Below are 17,776 nucleotides of genomic sequence, written 5' to 3' on the forward strand. Positions count from 1 at the left end.
TTTTTGTATGTTGATTTTGTGTCCTTAAAATTTTACTGAATTTTAAAAAATACTAACGTTTATTTTTTTAATTTTATTTTTATTTTTTTAACTTTTATGTTTAGTGGTACAAGCTCAGATTTATTACATAGGCAGGCTTATGCCATGGGGGTTTATTGTACAGATTATATCATCATTCAGGTATTAAGCCTAACACTTATTATTTTTCCTGATCCTCTCCCTCCTCCCACTCTCCACCCTCCAAAAGACCCAATGAGTGTTGTGCCCCTGTGTGTGTCCATGGGTTCTCATCATTTAACTCCCACTTATAAGTGAGGACATGGAGTATTTGGTTTTCTGTTCCCCCCAAAATATAAATCATTCTATTATAAAGACAGATGCATGCATATGTTCATTGCAGCACTATTCACAATAGCAAAGATAGGGAATCAACCTAAATGACCGTCAGTTATAGACTGGATAAAGAAAATGTGGTACACATACACCGTGGAATACTATGCAGCCATACAAAAGAATGATATCATGTTCTTTGTAGGAACATGAATGGAGCTGGAGGCCAGTATCCTGAGCCAAGTTTACTGAATTTGGTTATCAGTTATATTTTTTGTGGTACGATCTTTAGGTTTTTCTAAATAAAAGATCATATCATCTGCAAACAAGAATAGTTTGGCCTCTTCCTTTCCAGTTTGGATACGCTTTATTTCTTCTGTGATTGCTCCAGCCAGGATTTCCAATGCCATATTGAATAACAGTGGTGAAAGTGGGCATCTTGTTGTGTTCTAGATTTAAGAGGAAAGGTTTTCAGTTTTTCCCCATTAAATCCAATACAAGGTATGGGTCTGTCATATACAGCTTTTATTACATTAAGATATGTTCCTTCTGTACTTTGTTTTTTGAGAGTTTTATCACAAAGTGTTAAATTTGTTCAAATGCTTTTTGAGCATCTTGAAATAATCATATGATTTTTATCCTTCCTTCTTTTGGTATATCACGTTGATTGATTTACGTGTTGAAACATCCTTACATCCCTGGGATATCACCTGGTCACAGCAAATGATCTTTTCAACATGTTGTTGAATTCAGTTTGCTAGTACTTGTTGAGGATTTTTGCACTATTATTCATCAGATATATTGGCCTGTAGTTTGTTCATAAAGATCGCTTTATGATCTTTTTTTAAAATGTGTCTTTGTCTGGTTTTGGCATCCATATAATACTGGCTTTGTAAATGAGTTTGAAAGTATTCGCTCTTTCTTGGCCAGGTGCAGTGGATCATGCCTGTAATCCCAGTACTTTGGGAGGCCAAGGTGGGTGAATCACTTCAGGTAAGGAATGTGAAAACAGAGAAAGATAGAATACTTTTTTTTTTTTTTTTTGAGACAGAGTTTTGCTCTGTCACCCAGGCTGGAGTGCAGTGACATGATCCTGGCGCAGTCCAGCCTCAGCCAACATCGTGAAACCCTGCCTCTACGAAACATACAAAAAATAGCTGGGTGTAGGTCTGTAGTCCCAGCTCTTGGGAGGCTGAGGCACAAGAATCGCTTGAACCTGAGAGGCAGATGTTGCAGTGAGCCTAGGTCGTGCCACTGCACCTCAGCTGAAGTGACAGAGCAAAACGCTGTTAAAAAAAATTATTTTTCTCTATTTTTAGGAACAGTTTGAGTAGGATTAGTATTAATTCTTCTTTAAATGTTTGTAGAATTCAGCAGTGAAACTATCAGGGTCCAGGGATTTCTTTACTGGAAGACTTTTTATTATGGTCTCGATTTGTATTGCTTGTTATTGGTCTGTTTTGGTTTTTAATTTCTTTATGGTTCAGTCTTGGTACACTGCATGTGTCTAGGAATTTATCTGTTTCTTCTAGATTTTTCTATTTATGGGCTTATAGTTGCTCACAGTAGCCATTAATGATCCTTGGAATTTCTGTGATACCAATTGTAATGTCTCCATTTTCATCTCTGATTTTACTTCATTGGGTCTTCTCTCTTTTTTCTTAGTGTGGCTAAAGGTTTGTCAATTTTATCTTTTCAATAAACTAAATTTTTGTTTCATTTTTCATTTGTATTACTTTCTTCATTTCAAATTCACTTATTTCTTCTCTGATGTTATTTATTTCCTTCTACTAATTTTGCGTTTGGTTTTCTAGTTCTTTAAGATACATCATTAGGCTATTTCTTTGAAGTTTTTCCTCTTTTTTTGATGTAGGCACTTACTGCTATAAGTTTCCCTCTTAATACTGCTTTTTTTGTATCCCTCAGGTTTTCTATGCTCTGTTTTCATTATCATTTGTTTCAATAAATTTTTGTCAATTTTCATCTTAATTTCTTCATTGGCCCACTGGACATTTGGGAACATATTGTTTAATTTCCATGTTTGTATAGTTTTTAAAATTTCTATTGTTACTGGTTTCTAGTTTTATTCCCTTGTGTTCAGAGAAGATGCTTTATATCATTACAATTTTTTAATGTTTTAACACATTTTGCAACCTACTATATGGTCTGTCCAAGGGAATAATCTATGTCCTGAGGAGAAAAATGTGTGTTCTGCAGCCATGGGATGAAATGTTTTGTAAATATCTATTAGGTCCATCTGCTTTATAGTACAAATAAAGTCTGATTTTTTTTTGTTGTTGAGTTTCTGTTTCGGAGATCTGTTCAGTGATGAAAGTGGGATGCTGAAGTCTCCGGGTATTATTGTATTGAGGTTTATTTCTCTTTAGCTCTAATAATACTTGCTTTATATATCTGGGTGCTTCAGTGTTGGGAGCATATATATTTATAATTATTACATCATTTTGCTGAATTGACCCCTTTATCATTATATAGTGACCTTCTTTGTCTCTTCTTACAGTTTTATCTTGAAATCTGTTTTGTCTAATATATGTATAGCTACTTCCGCTCATTTTTGGTTTTTGCTGGCATGGAACATCTTTTTCCATCCCTTTATTTTCAGTCTGTCTGTCTTTATTGATGACGTGTTTTTTTGTAGGTGAAAGATCATTGGGTCTTGTTTTTTTTTTGATCCATTCAGCTCCATGTCTTTTAATTTTATATACTCTGATACAAATGGCCAAAGTGACTTGTCAATGTCCTCAGTTAGAAACCCTTTGAGGATAAGACCTAAATTCAGGTTGTCTCAAAGACTCATTCACCTCTGCTCTCTCTAATCCATTTCATGTATACTCACTAATGGGTAACCATACACCAGGCACTGGTGTATGTGTATGTATACAGTGCTGAATTAGAGAGAAGTTCATGCTTCAAAGACTTGTGTATTTGGAGGAGATAGACCATGAACATTTATATTAAATAGTATCATATGGATGATTCTAGGAATGAAAAAAGAGAAAAGTGAGGTGCTATTTTAGATGGGTCCTACAAGACTCATAAGAAAGGTTATATTTGAGCAGAGACTGAATGAAGTGAAAATGAGTGTCATAAATTTTCTGTTAAATATCACCTTGGTAGAGAAGGCTATAACATAAAGAGACTGAAGTAGGAGTGCATTTGGGAAGTACTCAAATAGGAGAAACAGGGAGGCTGATAGAATATAGTTCAGAGAAGTACGTAGGGTCTATATTTTTCCCTGTGAGCCACTGTAAGAATTTTAGTTGGGAGGCATTTTGAGTGTTGATAGCAGGGAATGATATTACATGATTTACATTATAAAGGATTCCATTCATTGCTTGGGATTAAAGAGAAAAGGGTGGACACAGAGAAGAGCTAGAAGGCTATTGTGGGTTGCAGGGGTCCTGGTGACCATTATGCCTTAGAGCAGGCTGGTGGCAGCAGAAATGGTGAGAATGAATTGGACGTTGGGTGTATTTCAAAGGGAAGGCTGAGAGGATGTGCTGACAGATTGTATGTGCGTTTCTATGAAAGAAGAAAGACGTCCTAGATGATTCTAAGATATTTATTTGATCTATGGAACTTGGTCAGTTATGGTACCATTTACAAAGATAGAAGATGGAGCAGGTTTGTGGTATAGATAGAAAAAATTTTTTAAACTGAGTTACCTGTTTATCATCTAAGTGAAAGTGTCAATTAAGAACTTGAACTCATGATTCTGAAGTTCATGGCAAAAGTCCAAGGTTCTGATAAAAATTTAGGAACATTACTGAAGATAAGTATTTATAATTTATGGAAATCATTTAGAAAAAGAGTATAGTGTAGTTAGAGAAGAGTAAAAAGTTATGAATTGTGGGGTACTTCATCTTTTAGAGGTGAAGATAAAAATAATCCATCAAAGAAGATAGGAAGGGGTCAGTGAGGTAGGAGAGAAATGGGAAAAATGAACTGTCCTCCCCAAAATGAAAAGTGTTTTAAAAGATGGGAATAATTGAGTATAACAGTGCTGCTGTTGAATGAAATGCAGTCATTCCTTTATCTATTGGGGTTCTTCATCCTCAGAGTCAACCAACCTATCTCTGACTGAAAATATTTAAATAAATCATAATTTAACAATAAAAATGCAAATTCTAAAGTTACAACAACTATTTACATAGCATTTACATTGCATTAGATGTTACAAGTAATCTAGAGGTGATTTAAAGTGTGTATGTGGGAGGTTATATAAGAGACTTGAACCTGATAGATTTTGGTAGCTGCAGGAGTCATAGAACCAATTCCCCATGGATACCAAGATGCCTCTAATATGAGAACAGAGAATTTGCTATTGTACCTGATTTCTGCTAGGGACAGAGACATGTCTGGAGTAGATTCAAAATAACAAATAGACGTGAGAAATGGAGACAACTCTTTTGAGGAGTTTTGCCATAAAGGAAAACAAATCAATGGGGTTACTGTAGAAGAGAGATGGAAGGATAAAGGGAAGATTTTCTCTTAAAATCAGAAATCTTTTGCTATGTTTGAATGGTAGTGGGAGGAATTCAGTAGCGAATCAAGATGATGTGGGAAAAGAGTGGACAGTACTAGAGAAATATCCTTAAATTAGAAGCAAGTGCTGCAGTACTGAAATTGAAGAGTTTACTTGATAGTAACAGGAAGTCTAGCAGAGTAAGCATATACAGGAACAGATTGAGTCAGTGAAATAAAAAGCAGGATGATTAGCTGGCAGAAAAAAATCTGATAGGGGAAGGTGGAGGTCTGTGTATTAGTCTGTTTTTACGCTGCTGATAAAGATATACCCAAGACTGGGCAATTTACAAAAGAAAGAGGTGTAATAGACTCACAGTGCTATATGGCTAGGGAGGCCTCACAATCATGGTGGAAGGTGAAAGGCATGTCTCACATGGCAGCAGACAAGAGAGCTTGTGCAGGAAAACTCCCATTTATAAAACCATCAGATCTTGTGAGACTTACTCACTATCACAAGAATAGCACAGGAAAAACAGGCCCCTATGGTTCAGTTACCTCACACCAGGTCCCTCCCACACCAAGTGAGAATTATGGGAGCTAAAATTCAAGATGAGATTTGGATAGGGACACAGCCAAACCATATCAGTCTGAAAATGAGGAATTCACATGGAATTGTGGTTACGTTCCTGTCTGCTGTTTAGATCTATTTTTTAAATCACTGGACAATTTAGTATATATATAAAATTTTAAAAAAGATGTGGAGACATATAGAGACTGTAACATATAGAGACAGAGCTGAAATTGTCGAAGGGTTTTGAAAGCAGGGGTCTTAAAACAAAAACAGATTTCAAGGGAGGTTATAAAGGAGGCAGTGTAAGAATAGGGTATGTAATAGTTAATCAGCCAAATATAAATCATGGCATAAATAAGAAAAGAACTGGAGACAGACGCCCTTGAGATGCATGAATAGAAGTTTTATATGCACATTTTTAACGTTGTGAATAAATATAATAGAATGACAGAGTGGATTATACGACTTTAGAAATCATATAACTGTGCATGCGTGTGTGTGTGTGTGTGTGTGTCTGTGTGTGTGTGTGTGTATGTATATACTTACATAACCCTTGTCACCAACCAATATGAGAATATGATCAGATCACAAACTGGATTTTCTCCACTGAAAAGTGCATACATGAACATGTGTACAATATCATACATGAAGTATTCACAGGCCAATGGATCAGAATTCTGATCCTACGCCTAAACGTATTCTGAATAAACTGACCTGTCCTCTTTCATGCCCATGGTTGTGTGTTTCATCCTCTCTGCTTGTAATGCTTATCTTCATTTTCTCATCTACCAAGCTGCTGCTCCTCCTCCAAATTTGAAGTTAAGCTTTCCCTTGTCTGTGAAGCTTTTTATGATTCTTAAGAAACCCTAGGGGCACCTTCCTCCTATTAATGTCTGATCTTTCACTGCTAACACTTATCACTTTGCTTTGTAACTGTGGGTTTGCAAGTCTGCTTAATCCATCCTGCTGTGGATTATTTGAAGGCAGGACTAAATCTCTTCATTTCTGAATCATTATTACCTAAATGAGTGCCTGGCAAGTTCTGAATAAATTTTGCAAATAAAAGTGAGTCCTAAAAGAGGTTAGGGAACTTAAGCAAGTCAGTGTCAGAACAAAGCCAAAACTATGGTGTTTTCCTTGCTCAGTTTAAGTTTCTCTTTATTCCTCTTGCATCTATCTGCTTTTAAGGAAGAAAACATTTTTACACCAGAAAATGTCTGGTGGGGCAAAAATGGACTAAAGTGCACATTGAAAGGTCATCTATAAGGATCAGTGCTCCCCCTTGTGGCATCTCAGGAAGGTGGAGGTGAAAGTGACCATGGGCTCCTCAAGGTCTGTTAAGAAGCAAGATGGATCTTTAGCTGGGAGAGAGTAACAGTGCCCCGACCAGTGTTGCCCCAGGAAGAAGTTAATCAGAAGATGTTTCCTTTCACCACAAGCAAAAAATTAGATTTATTTCAAGTCTTCACTAATTTTCATTAGATTCCACAGGCATCTGAGTAGGTTCTTTAGGCAAATATTGTCAGTTACATTATTGAGAATATAAGTCCTCATAATAAGCCATTGAAATAGGTTGTCTCATTCTAATGTTACCAGGTAAGACAACTGAGGTTCAGGATGTTAAAGTAGTCCTTGCAAGGGTGGACAGCCTGAAACACTTGTCTTTGAAGTCCTCTATGTAGCATACTTTCTACCACACTCTGCCTGTTTAGACAATAAACATTTGGGTTGCTGAAAAACAAGCTAGCGATTCTTGTTGCCAGAAATCTGTTAGCTACCAAGTAAGCAAAGGAAGCTGGCTTTCAGTGGAAAGCTCAGATGAAGAACTCAAAGTTGCTTTTCTCCTGCTGCTTTTTTCTATATGGAGATTGCAAGTTGCTAAAATATTAGCTGAAGACAAGGACTACCCCACTGGGAGGTGGTGGATATGGTGGAAGGACAGCTGAAGGTACAAGGATTTCTCTGTCTGATGCACAAGCTCAGACCTCCCAAGTGGCCAGCGGTTGGAGGAGAAAGGAAAAGTCTTCAGACTATCCTCACGCAAAGGCTCCAAAGCCCAGCCTGAAGCATTTTTCTTATCTAAGACTTAAGACATTTTTTTAACCAAGCCAAGAGATTGAGAGCACACTGCAACCAATAGGGATCTTTTAGGATGATTGAATACTGTCTTTACTGGCATAGGCAAATATCCGCTTTGCTTTGTAATGTTTTCATAACTCAGTTTCCTCTCCTCTAGTCCTGCCCCCATTAGATCTAACAAACACCTAAATCACCACAAGAGCATGATTAACACATTTCCATATCCTGAACCCCTGCAAGGCAACGATCAAAATAATAGCTAACACCTATCAATCATTTACTGTGTGGTAAGTGCTTTACCTTCATGATTATCTCATTTAATACTTATAGCAAAGCATATTGTGACCAAGACAAGTTCAGAAAACTTGCCCAAGGTTACAATGAGTAGTCAGTGTATCTAAGATTAACAGTAAACAATCTGACCCCATCACATTACCCAATAAACTAAAAATACAAAAGGTGATCTCTCTGAATACCTGAGGAACTACGTCTCTACCTGTAACCTGCTCCCTTAGTTGCTCAGCACATTTGAGAACCATAGAAGAAAGAGGAAAGCTAAAGCTTCTCATTGCCCTCACTGTACAGCTGGTTAGATTGATGAGTACTAGCCCATGATCTAGCCAGACATGTATTCCTTAAGAAAAATAATAGTGATTAAAATTACCACTGAGAGATAACATTGCAGAGAGATTTTATAACTGAAAAATTTTGTGAAAAAAAAAATACAACTGGGTATGTGTGGTACTTTGATTTTAAGTTGATCTTTTGGTTGCTAATTTGCTTTGTCAATTTCACTTTGAGAAATTCCTGGATATTGTGTCTCCACAAATTTCCAGAGGTTGCCACGTCCATCTCTGCCTGTTTTCTTTCCCACAGAATCCCTGCCATCCTGTACTGCTCAGTACTATTTCTGATAGCATTTTCAGTGTTGACCTGAGGGTTGTACCTGTTGTTGCCCTGGTCTCCGCCACCTGGCCTTACTGCACATTAAGAGAGGCTCAAATTTGTCCACACCCATTGTTATCTCAATCAATATGCATGGAATAAGGGCCATCGGTCAAAAGGATTGAGGAAGGATCTTCCCTAAAACACATGGCTGTCAGGGTACAAAGCAGGCTTTGGCAGCAGGGTAGGTATGGGTGATGAGAGAAATTGGCAATGACCGCCACCATTAATATGGCTTGTTACAACCAGATTGTGGCCGTTGTAACAATCGTGGAAGACAGATCTGTCTTCCAATCTCAACTCTGCCACTTCCGGTCTGTGTGATGTTGAGAAAGTCATTTGCCAATCAGAACTTCATTTTTCTGGACTCTAAAATGAGGATAACACCTACCTAATACCTTTGTTGTGTGGTAAAACAAGTAACAGACTGGGGTCATTCTCTCCTTGAAATTTTAGGATATACAGATTAGGGACCCTATGATGGTTAAGACCACGCATATCAGGCTTCACATCCTAACTTGCTCCACTTAGCAACTGTGCAAATTTGACGAATTTTTCTCAACTCCTTGACCCTGTTTCCTCATCTGTAACATGCAGTTGAAGTTACCTACCATATGGAGTATAGAAATAAGACAGTATATATAAGTAACTGCAGTAAGACCTGGCATGTAGATTCTAAATCCCTTTATTTCTTCTACTAAAGCGCCCATTATTCTTGACTCTTTGATACTGGAGAGCAAGAGGGGAAAAGGAGATTGTCCCCAGTAGTGCCCTTGTCTTCCATCTCCTACTTAATAACATAATAATAGTTACTGCTATGCTCACCACTTCTAATATGACTACTTTGACCACTAGTGCTGCTGCTGCTGCTATTCTGGTATTATTTATTGAGCACGAACTATGTAGCTATATGTAATGCAATGTGCTCTTTACCATGTTATTGATTTTAATCTCGGTGTAACTGCTTTCAATCAAGTTTTTATTGCATGGCCTTGAAAAATAGCCATTCCATTCCTGTCCTGGGTTTTTGCAGGCCAGGGTTAATGCAAGAAGCTTTCATTAGTAAACCATAAACTACAGAAGGTGTGAGAAATAGGACTCGGTCTATGCATCTTTTCTTTTTATCCATCTCAGCCCCAGCACCTGCTGATGACTCCCTCTCTGAGTGATTTCACAGTTTGTCATCCTAACTGTTCTGAGTTCTTAGTGTTTCACTGCAGCATTTTGCAGGCAAGCATAAATCTCCAAATCTTCAAATTTTGAATCGGCTAGAACAAAATCTCAGCATTGCTTTTTATGCTGTTAATCATTCTCAATTGGTTCTTTTCCCTTTGTCGCAGTCATTATAAATGGCAAAGAACAACAGAAACAGAAAAGCAATCATGAAGCCACATCCTTGGATGTTGTTAGGGGAAAATAAAACAACATTCATTTCTATTCTGTTGAACATGTACTTACTCTAAACAAAAGAAATTGATGAACTAAAACAAACAAAAATGTTCCTCAGCCCTGCGTTAGACAGATAAGCGAGGACAATAAATATCAAGGCTGTTATTTCTTTGTTCCAATTTTCTATCCCTGTTCCTAACTGATATTCTCTAAGGTATCTGAGATTAGATAACTATTAAAGTTTCATTCTGGATTATTTTGGGGTTTTACTGAAAGTTTATTACTTGCAAGCCTTTGGAGGTAAATAAAGTTTAATGTATTACTATCCCGACAGAATGTCAGACCTGAAAAGCATAAGGATGAGGTTTTTCCTGGGGCAACCATCTCATTTTGCAGCTGAGAAAACAGGCCCAGAGTCCCCTGAGATGTGTGTGTGTGTGAGACAGTTCAGAGGGGACCCTCTTTGTAACACGATACTTTCTGTATACATAGTCCTTTGACATTCTTTTTAAATTGTGTATGCTGAGTAAGAAGTTACCTTTGAGGTCTTTAAAAAATCAAAATTTTCCACTAGTGTAGTAAAGCAACACTACTATGACCAGATTTGGCTTGTTTATTCCAGCACCCACTGAGACATCGAGGAAGGACAGGAAGGACAGTGGAAAAGTTTGACGAAATATAATTGAGGAATAATCCTCTTTCCTCAGTACAAAGGAGCTTTTCAGAGCCTTATTGCTGTCCTACCTGGCTGGTTGTAATTTGCTGGGCATGTAATTTCTGTGTCGGGAGCTGTTCACAAGACAAAAAGCAGATTGCTGTTGGGAGCCTTGTTAATTGTTAATAATTCTTCTTCATTCTAGTCCCCACCCAGAATCCAGAAAAATTTGCTACCAGGTAATGCTAGCTGTTCAAGCTTGAAACTATTTTCAATAGAAACTTTATTAGGAAAAATAATCCAGTAAGTTCTATACACTCCTTCCATCTTGGTTCCCACCATGTTTCTCCCTGTTACCTACAACAATCCTGTGGTGGCTTCCCTTCCCATGTGGTGGCTTCTCCTGCTGCTGGCCTTACCTCCTGACACAAATGCTGAAAGTCACCTCCTCCAGTATCCTTCCAAGTATCTGAACACTACGGTGGCTCTGTCTTTGCCTGCTTCAATTGAAGAGTGAGAAGCTTCTGGTGGCTGTGTGATTGTCAGCTTTGTTAATCAGTAGGTCATAGTCTAAGCATTTCTCCTCACCCTCACTGGTGCCATAACTCTTGGTGACCAGATTGAACATCTGATGAGGCCCAGAGGGCAAAAGTGACTCAACCAGTGACTGGACCCTGCTCATGGCAGGCCAGGATTAAGGGGGGACTTTGCTGTCCTATTTTTCAGGTGAATGTTACACTGTTTGAGACAACTTAAGGGAAGTAAAGAGAGTGAGTGTGCCCCCTGGTAGTTTTAATCTGGTCAAGCAGAAGAACACGGATGGAGCAAAAGTCTCAAAGCAAAACCTCTTACTCAAAAGACAGTGTGCCTTAGTAATTAAGAACAAAGGATTTGAAGTTAAGGAGGCCTATGCCTGAGACCCAGATGTGGTTCTAACCCACTGTATGGCCTGGAAACATCGTTTAACCCCACTGAACCTTAATTTTCTAACCTGTGGATGAAATCTATGATACCTACACCATGAGGTTGTCTTGAAGAACTAGATGATGTAATGTGTATAAAAGACCTAGATGATCACCTAATATGCACAGGCCAAGATGGTAATTATCACTATCAAGATGAGCCCTGCTGCATTCTCACCCTTATTTGCCCTTTTTAGTTTTTTGAAAACCTTGCTATTTCAGTCATCCTTTTGAGATGCTTTTTAAGGATTAGCTCTTAAGATCACATGGCCCAATTGGCCATCTCCCAGAAAGTTTAACAAAACCTGACCAGGTTGCCCCTTTCACCTTCTTGCAACCTCTTCCCCTATCCCCAGGGGTCCTCTCCACCACTCCAGATCATTCCTTTAGTGTAGAGCTGGGCAGCAAAGTGGATATCTCTGAAGGAGGTAGGAAGCCAGACTCTACTGCTTACATTGCCATGATCCCGCAGTGCATAAAGGAGGAAGACGCTCCCTCAGATAATGATAGTGGCATTGATATGAGCCCAGAGTTCTATCTGGGCTCTCCCCAGCATAGCCCCTCTGCCAGGGGCTCCCCAAATAGGAGCCTCCCATCTCCAGGTGTCCTCTGTGACTCTGCCCACCCCAAACCTTATGACCCTCCTGGAGAGAAAATGGTAGCAGCAAAAGTAAAGGGTGAGAAAATGGATAAGAAACTCAAAAAAATGGGGCAAAACAAGACAGCAGCCACTAGGTACAGCCAGAAGAAGAGGGCGGAGCAGGAGGCCCTCACTGGGGAGTGCAAGGAGCTGGAAAAGAAGAATGAGGCTCTAAAAGAGAGGGCAGATTCCCTGGCCAAGGAGATGCAATACCTGAAAGATTTGATAGAAAAGGTCTGCAAGGCAAGGGGAAAGAAAAGGGTCCCCTAGTTGAGGGTAGTCAGGAGCGCAAGGTGCTTGTACATAGGAGTCTCTCGCTGTAGCTGTGTGTTCGAATAAATTATTTTGTAGTGAAAAAAAAATAACCACATGGCTTTGAATCAGATACAGCTAGGTTTGAGTTTGGACTACAGTGTTTGTTTACTATTTATGCTACTCTATGCAGGTCAATCTACCTTTACAAAGCTCAGTTTTTGAACTTGCAAAACAGGAATAATACACATATATCTTGATAGAGATGGGCCTAGTTAGAAGATTGAATTAGATTAAATGAGACTATAAATTTGAATAAAAGCAAGGACCCTATCTTGTACAACATGGTGTTCCTTGCATCTGGCAATGTGTCTTGCATGGAATTAGTGCTCAATAGATAGTTGTTAAAGGAAACAATTAATAATGCATGAATACAAGCTTGTAATACAGTATCTTGCACATATTAAGTGGAAACTATGTCTGTCATATACCAGTTAAAGTATAGGAGGGGGAAACAAAAGTGTAGGGCCATTTAATATTTCTTGCAATAGACATCCATCTGGAATGGCCTCTCAGACTACCACGATGTCTCCGTAAATGACTCTGACTATTCTTAATAAATAAATGCCAGGGAGACAAATTTCAGAGAAGGTGGAGTCGGAAGAAATTAACAGCTGATTCTGAGCCTCTTGTAGAGACCTCCAGACTGGACAGAATAAGTTCTGACATTCGAGAATGCTTAGCGGGTAGGCGAGAAGAGATGCTAATGAAGGATGAGAGCTTGCATGAAACAGGTGACTATGAGGAAGGTAAAAGGGTTGAAATTATGAGTACCTGGCCTTAAATTCTACCTTGAAACCTGGAAAAGTCACATCGTTTTGGTCTCAGTTGCCCCATTTATAAAACAGAAATAACAGTACTTTGCAGGATTATCGTGAAAATTAAATGAGAGAGTGGATATAAAAGTGACTTGCAAAACTCTGAACCAAAATAAGGAGTTATCCCTTGAAGACGGAACTTTGCTTTCTTCATGATTCTATTTAACTCAGAGTCCTGCTTTGGTCCATATTGACCAAACCTATTTAGGTTTCCATCTTATATCATTAGTATTCTCTGGATTTTATGGGCAAAATATAATTCATATCAATACAGCAATATTAATTTTATCTGTTTTGAACAAAGTACATTTTTAATTCTCTGAAACCCTCCCTGACTACCCTGGAAGTCACTTACTCATACATCTGGCTACCACATCACCTTAAACTTCTCTTTCCTCTTGACTACATTTGTTATCTGTTATCTCCTAAAGAACTTAAGCTGGAATTCTGGTGCTTTAAGAAACTCTCATTAAATGACTGTTGAAAAAATAAATATATATTTGAACTAAGAATGAAGTATGTTGCCAATTATGTGGTAGACAACATAGAGCATAAATCAAGTGTGTACTACATATAGAGCATCCCTAGCCTAAAAATTCACAATCCATGTTGCTTCGAAACTCACAGCTCTTTGATGGCGACATAGTGACAGAGGTGGAAAATTTCACACCTAATCTTATGTGATGAGTTAGTCAAAACACAGAACATTGTTTCATGCACAAAATTAAGAAAAATATTGTGTAAAATTACCTTCAGGCTGTCTGCATATGGCGTATTTGAAACATAAATGAATTTCATGTTTAGATTTGGGTCCCATTTCTAAGATATCTCAGTTATGTATATGCAAATATTCCAAAATCCAAAAAGATCTGAATCCAAAATACTTATGGTTCTTGCATTTCTAATAAGGGATACTTAACCTGAATATATATAAAGAGCATAGAAGGGCCGGGCACGGTGGCTCAAGCCTGTAATCCCAGCACTTTGGGAGGCCGAGGCGGGTGGATCACGAGGTCAAGAGATCGAGACCATCCTGGTCAACATGGTGAAACCCCGTCTCTACTAAAAAATACAAAAAATCAGCTGGGCATGGTGGCGCGTGCCTGTAATCCCAGCTACTCAGGAGGCTGAGGCAGGAGAATTGCCTGAACCCAGGAGGCGGAGGTTGCGGTGAGCCGAGATTGCACCATTGCACTCCAGCCTGGGTAACAAGAGCGAAACTCCGTCTCAAAAAAAAAAAAATAAATAAATAAAATTAAAAAAAAATAAAGAGCATAGATAAAATCCTATATTATGGTCCAAAATATCAGCCACAATGGAACCCCAAAGAGCTGATCTCACTGGCACTGTGGCATCCACAAAGCTAGTATTGTGTAATCACAGACAAAAAGACAAAATATACTTGAATTCTGGTCCTAATCTGAAACAACTTTGCTCTAAAACTTTAGATCAGTACGACTCATCTCAAGACATTAGTCTTATTATGTATCAGTGTGGGGGTTGAATCTCTTTTCCTTTATAAACTTTGATTGTTTTCCTAGAGTTGACAATTGCCTACTTGTTTTATTCCTTTGGCATTTTTATCTCCTTTATTAATCTTCCCCAAGCACTTCAACAGAATTGCCCAAACCTCTCAGTACTATTTATCATATTGTTAAATTCACTGCCTAACTCCTTCTGGAATCCTCTCTCATAATGTTATAATCTTAAAGGGTTGCTGCGTATGCCTTCCACACAGCTTCTATGCAAGATAAGCGGAAGATTTACCCTGGAACTTTTCTTCAGAATCATCCTGAGGATTATCTGTTTCTCTCTTTTGTATCTGGAATATGTTTCTTTCTGTCAGCTTATGCTTTCTTTCAGGAGGAGCGTATCTTCTAATAATGTATTGAGAAAGAGAGATGAAGGAATGACACTTCTGAGACTGCTTAAATAGCTGTGCCTTTATTATATCCTTATGCTTTACTTTTTAGCGATTGAGATATAGAATCATAGATAAGAAATTATTTTCCCTTAGAATCTTGTAGTATTGTTCTACTTCTGTCAAGCTTTTGGTGTTAATATTGCACATTTAAAGTTATTTAATTTTAGTTTCAGTGCTGATATTTCTCTTTGGAAGGTAGTACATATTTCCTTTATATTTGATGTTCAAAATTTTCATGATGATATGTCTTGACCTGAGTTTTTGCTTTTGTATTTTTATTGTTTTGCATTTTTTGTTAGAGACCATGTTTGTTTATTTAGAAACTGTAATTTCATTTCTTGATAATATCCTTCCCAATAGTGTCTCTTTTTTCCTTCTGGAAGGTATATTAGTCAGATGATAGATTTCATAGGTTGAATCTCAAATTCAGTGCTTATCAAACTGTATCATGCATTAGAATCACTTGGACGCTTGTTAACATACAGATTGCTGGACTCACTTCCAGTCACTGATTAAGTTGGGATGATGGTTGACAATTCCATTTTTTAACAAGTTTATAGCTTACTGCTGCTAGATATCCTTTGAGAACCAGTGTTCTAATTTTCTTATTCTGATATCTTCTGTTTTTCATATCATTTTCTTTTTATTCCCCTCTGAATTAATACCTACTCATTGCTGTCCCAATTTTTGGTCAGATTTTAATTTTAGCTATAATATATGTCCTAAAGCTCTTTGTTTTGTGTTTTATGGTTAAGAATATAATACAATTTTTAAAAAATAGAAGTAAAATTTACATACAGTAAATATAGATATCAATTGTATAATACAGTTATGTGTATCTCTAACCAACCTCCTGATCACAGCATAGAATTTTTTTCTCCTGGATGTTTCCCTGTGCCCACTTCCAGTCATTCTTCATTCCAACATGTCACAACTGTCCTGATTTAAATAACCATAAATTAGTTTGTATGTGAATTTCATATACATGTAAACATGCATTATTATCTCTTTTGTGTCTGACTTCTTTACTGAACATATTTTTGAGGTTCATCGATGTTGCATTTATTGTGGTTCATTCCTTTGTATTGATGAGTAGTATTCCATTATATAAATATAATACAATTTATCTGTTTTTCTAGTTGATACATTTGTATATCATAATATATAGAAATTGACTACCCCTGTCCCTAGTTTTTGGCTACTATAAATAGGGCTTTTATAAGCAATATTGTACATATACGTTGTGGACATTTTTATTTCTTGTTAGACTAGAATTTCAGGCTCGTTGGGTTAGGAGTATATTCAAACTTAAACTGCCAAAAAGTTTCCTAAAGTAATTGTATCACCTTATGCTTTCACAGGCAATCTATAGGAATTCTTTTTGTTTTGTATCTGACATTTGATGTTATCATTATTTTAATGTTTAAATTTCTAGTTATTGTGAAGTGGTATTGCATTGTTATTTTAATTTGAATTTGCCTAATAATTTATAATTAAAAAATTTTTCTCACGTAATTTTTGACCATTTAAATATCTTATTTGATGAAGTGTCTGTCAAAACTTGTGCCAACTTACAGATTTGTAGAAATTCTTTACCTATTTAAGATAAAAATTATCTTTCAAATATAAGTATTGCAAGTACTTTTTCTCAGACGATGGATTGTCTTTTCATTGTTAACAGTGTCTTGGATAAAAGTTTTAAATTTTGACAGAATGGGGAAAAATAATTCTTCTGTGTATTGCCTTTTGTACACTAAGAAATCTTTGTACACATATTGTAGACATTATTCTAAATTTTTATTTGGATGGTTTATTATTTTAGTTCTTATATTTAGTTCTGTAGTGTAATTTTATCTTTTTATTAATTTTTACATAATTATACATATTTATGGGGTACAACATGATGTTTTGATACATGTATAAATTGTGCAATCATCACATCAGAGTAATTAGCATATCCATTACATTAAACATTTATTTCTTTGTTGAGAAATTTGTTAACATTTAGTATTTCTTTGTAACACCATTCAAAAACCTGTCTTTTAAGAATTTTGAAATATACAATATATCTGACTATGGAACAGACTGACGGAACTTATTTTTCCTATTTAATTGTAGCTTTGTACCCGTTGGCCAATCTCTAACCATCACCCACCCTCACCCTAACCCTTACAGTCCTCTGGTAACCATTATTCTACTCTCTACTTCAGTGAGAACAACTTTTTAAATTCCACATATTAGTGAGATCATGTAATATTTGTCTTTCTGTGACTGGCTTGTTTGACTTAACATATGTCATTAAAGTTTATCCATGTTGCCATAAATGACAGGATTTCATTCTTTTTGTGGGTGAATAGTATTCCATTGTGTGTGTGTGTGTATGTGTGTGTGTGTGTGCGCGTGTGTTTATTCATTTGTTGATGGATATTTAGGTTGATAACATATGTTGGCTATTGTGAATACTGCAGCAATAAGCATGGATGTGCAAATATGTCTTCAACATACTGATTTCATTTTCTTTGACTATATACCCAATTGTAATGATATTTCTGGATCTTACAGTGGTTCCATTTTTAATTTTTTGAAGAAACTCCATACTGTTTTTCATAATGGCTGTGTTAATTTACATTCCCACCAGCAGCGTGTAAGAGTTCCCTTTTCACCAC

The 17,776-nt window shown here is 37.1% G+C and overlaps 1 protein-coding gene across 1 annotated transcript in view; it reads left to right on the forward strand.

Annotated features, from left to right (window-relative positions):
• The window catches only part of LOC116563126 (cyclic AMP-dependent transcription factor ATF-4-like), a 38,890-nt gene extending 26,472 nt beyond the window's left edge, over window positions 1–12,418 (forward strand). Inside the window, exon 2 of the mRNA XM_032295677.1 lies at window positions 11,670–12,418. Coding sequence (XP_032151568.1) covers window positions 11,670–12,326 — 657 coding nt within the window. The 3' untranslated portion in view covers window positions 12,327–12,418. The remainder of the gene's footprint in view (window positions 1–11,669) is intronic.
• The last annotated feature ends 5,358 nt before the right edge of the window (window positions 12,419–17,776 follow it).

The sequence above is a fragment of the Sapajus apella genome, unplaced genomic scaffold (genome assembly GCF_009761245.1).
Source record: "Sapajus apella isolate SASKATOON/1434 unplaced genomic scaffold, GSC_monkey_1.0 scaffold34, whole genome shotgun sequence".
Taxonomy (NCBI): Eukaryota; Metazoa; Chordata; class Mammalia; order Primates; family Cebidae; genus Sapajus; species Sapajus apella.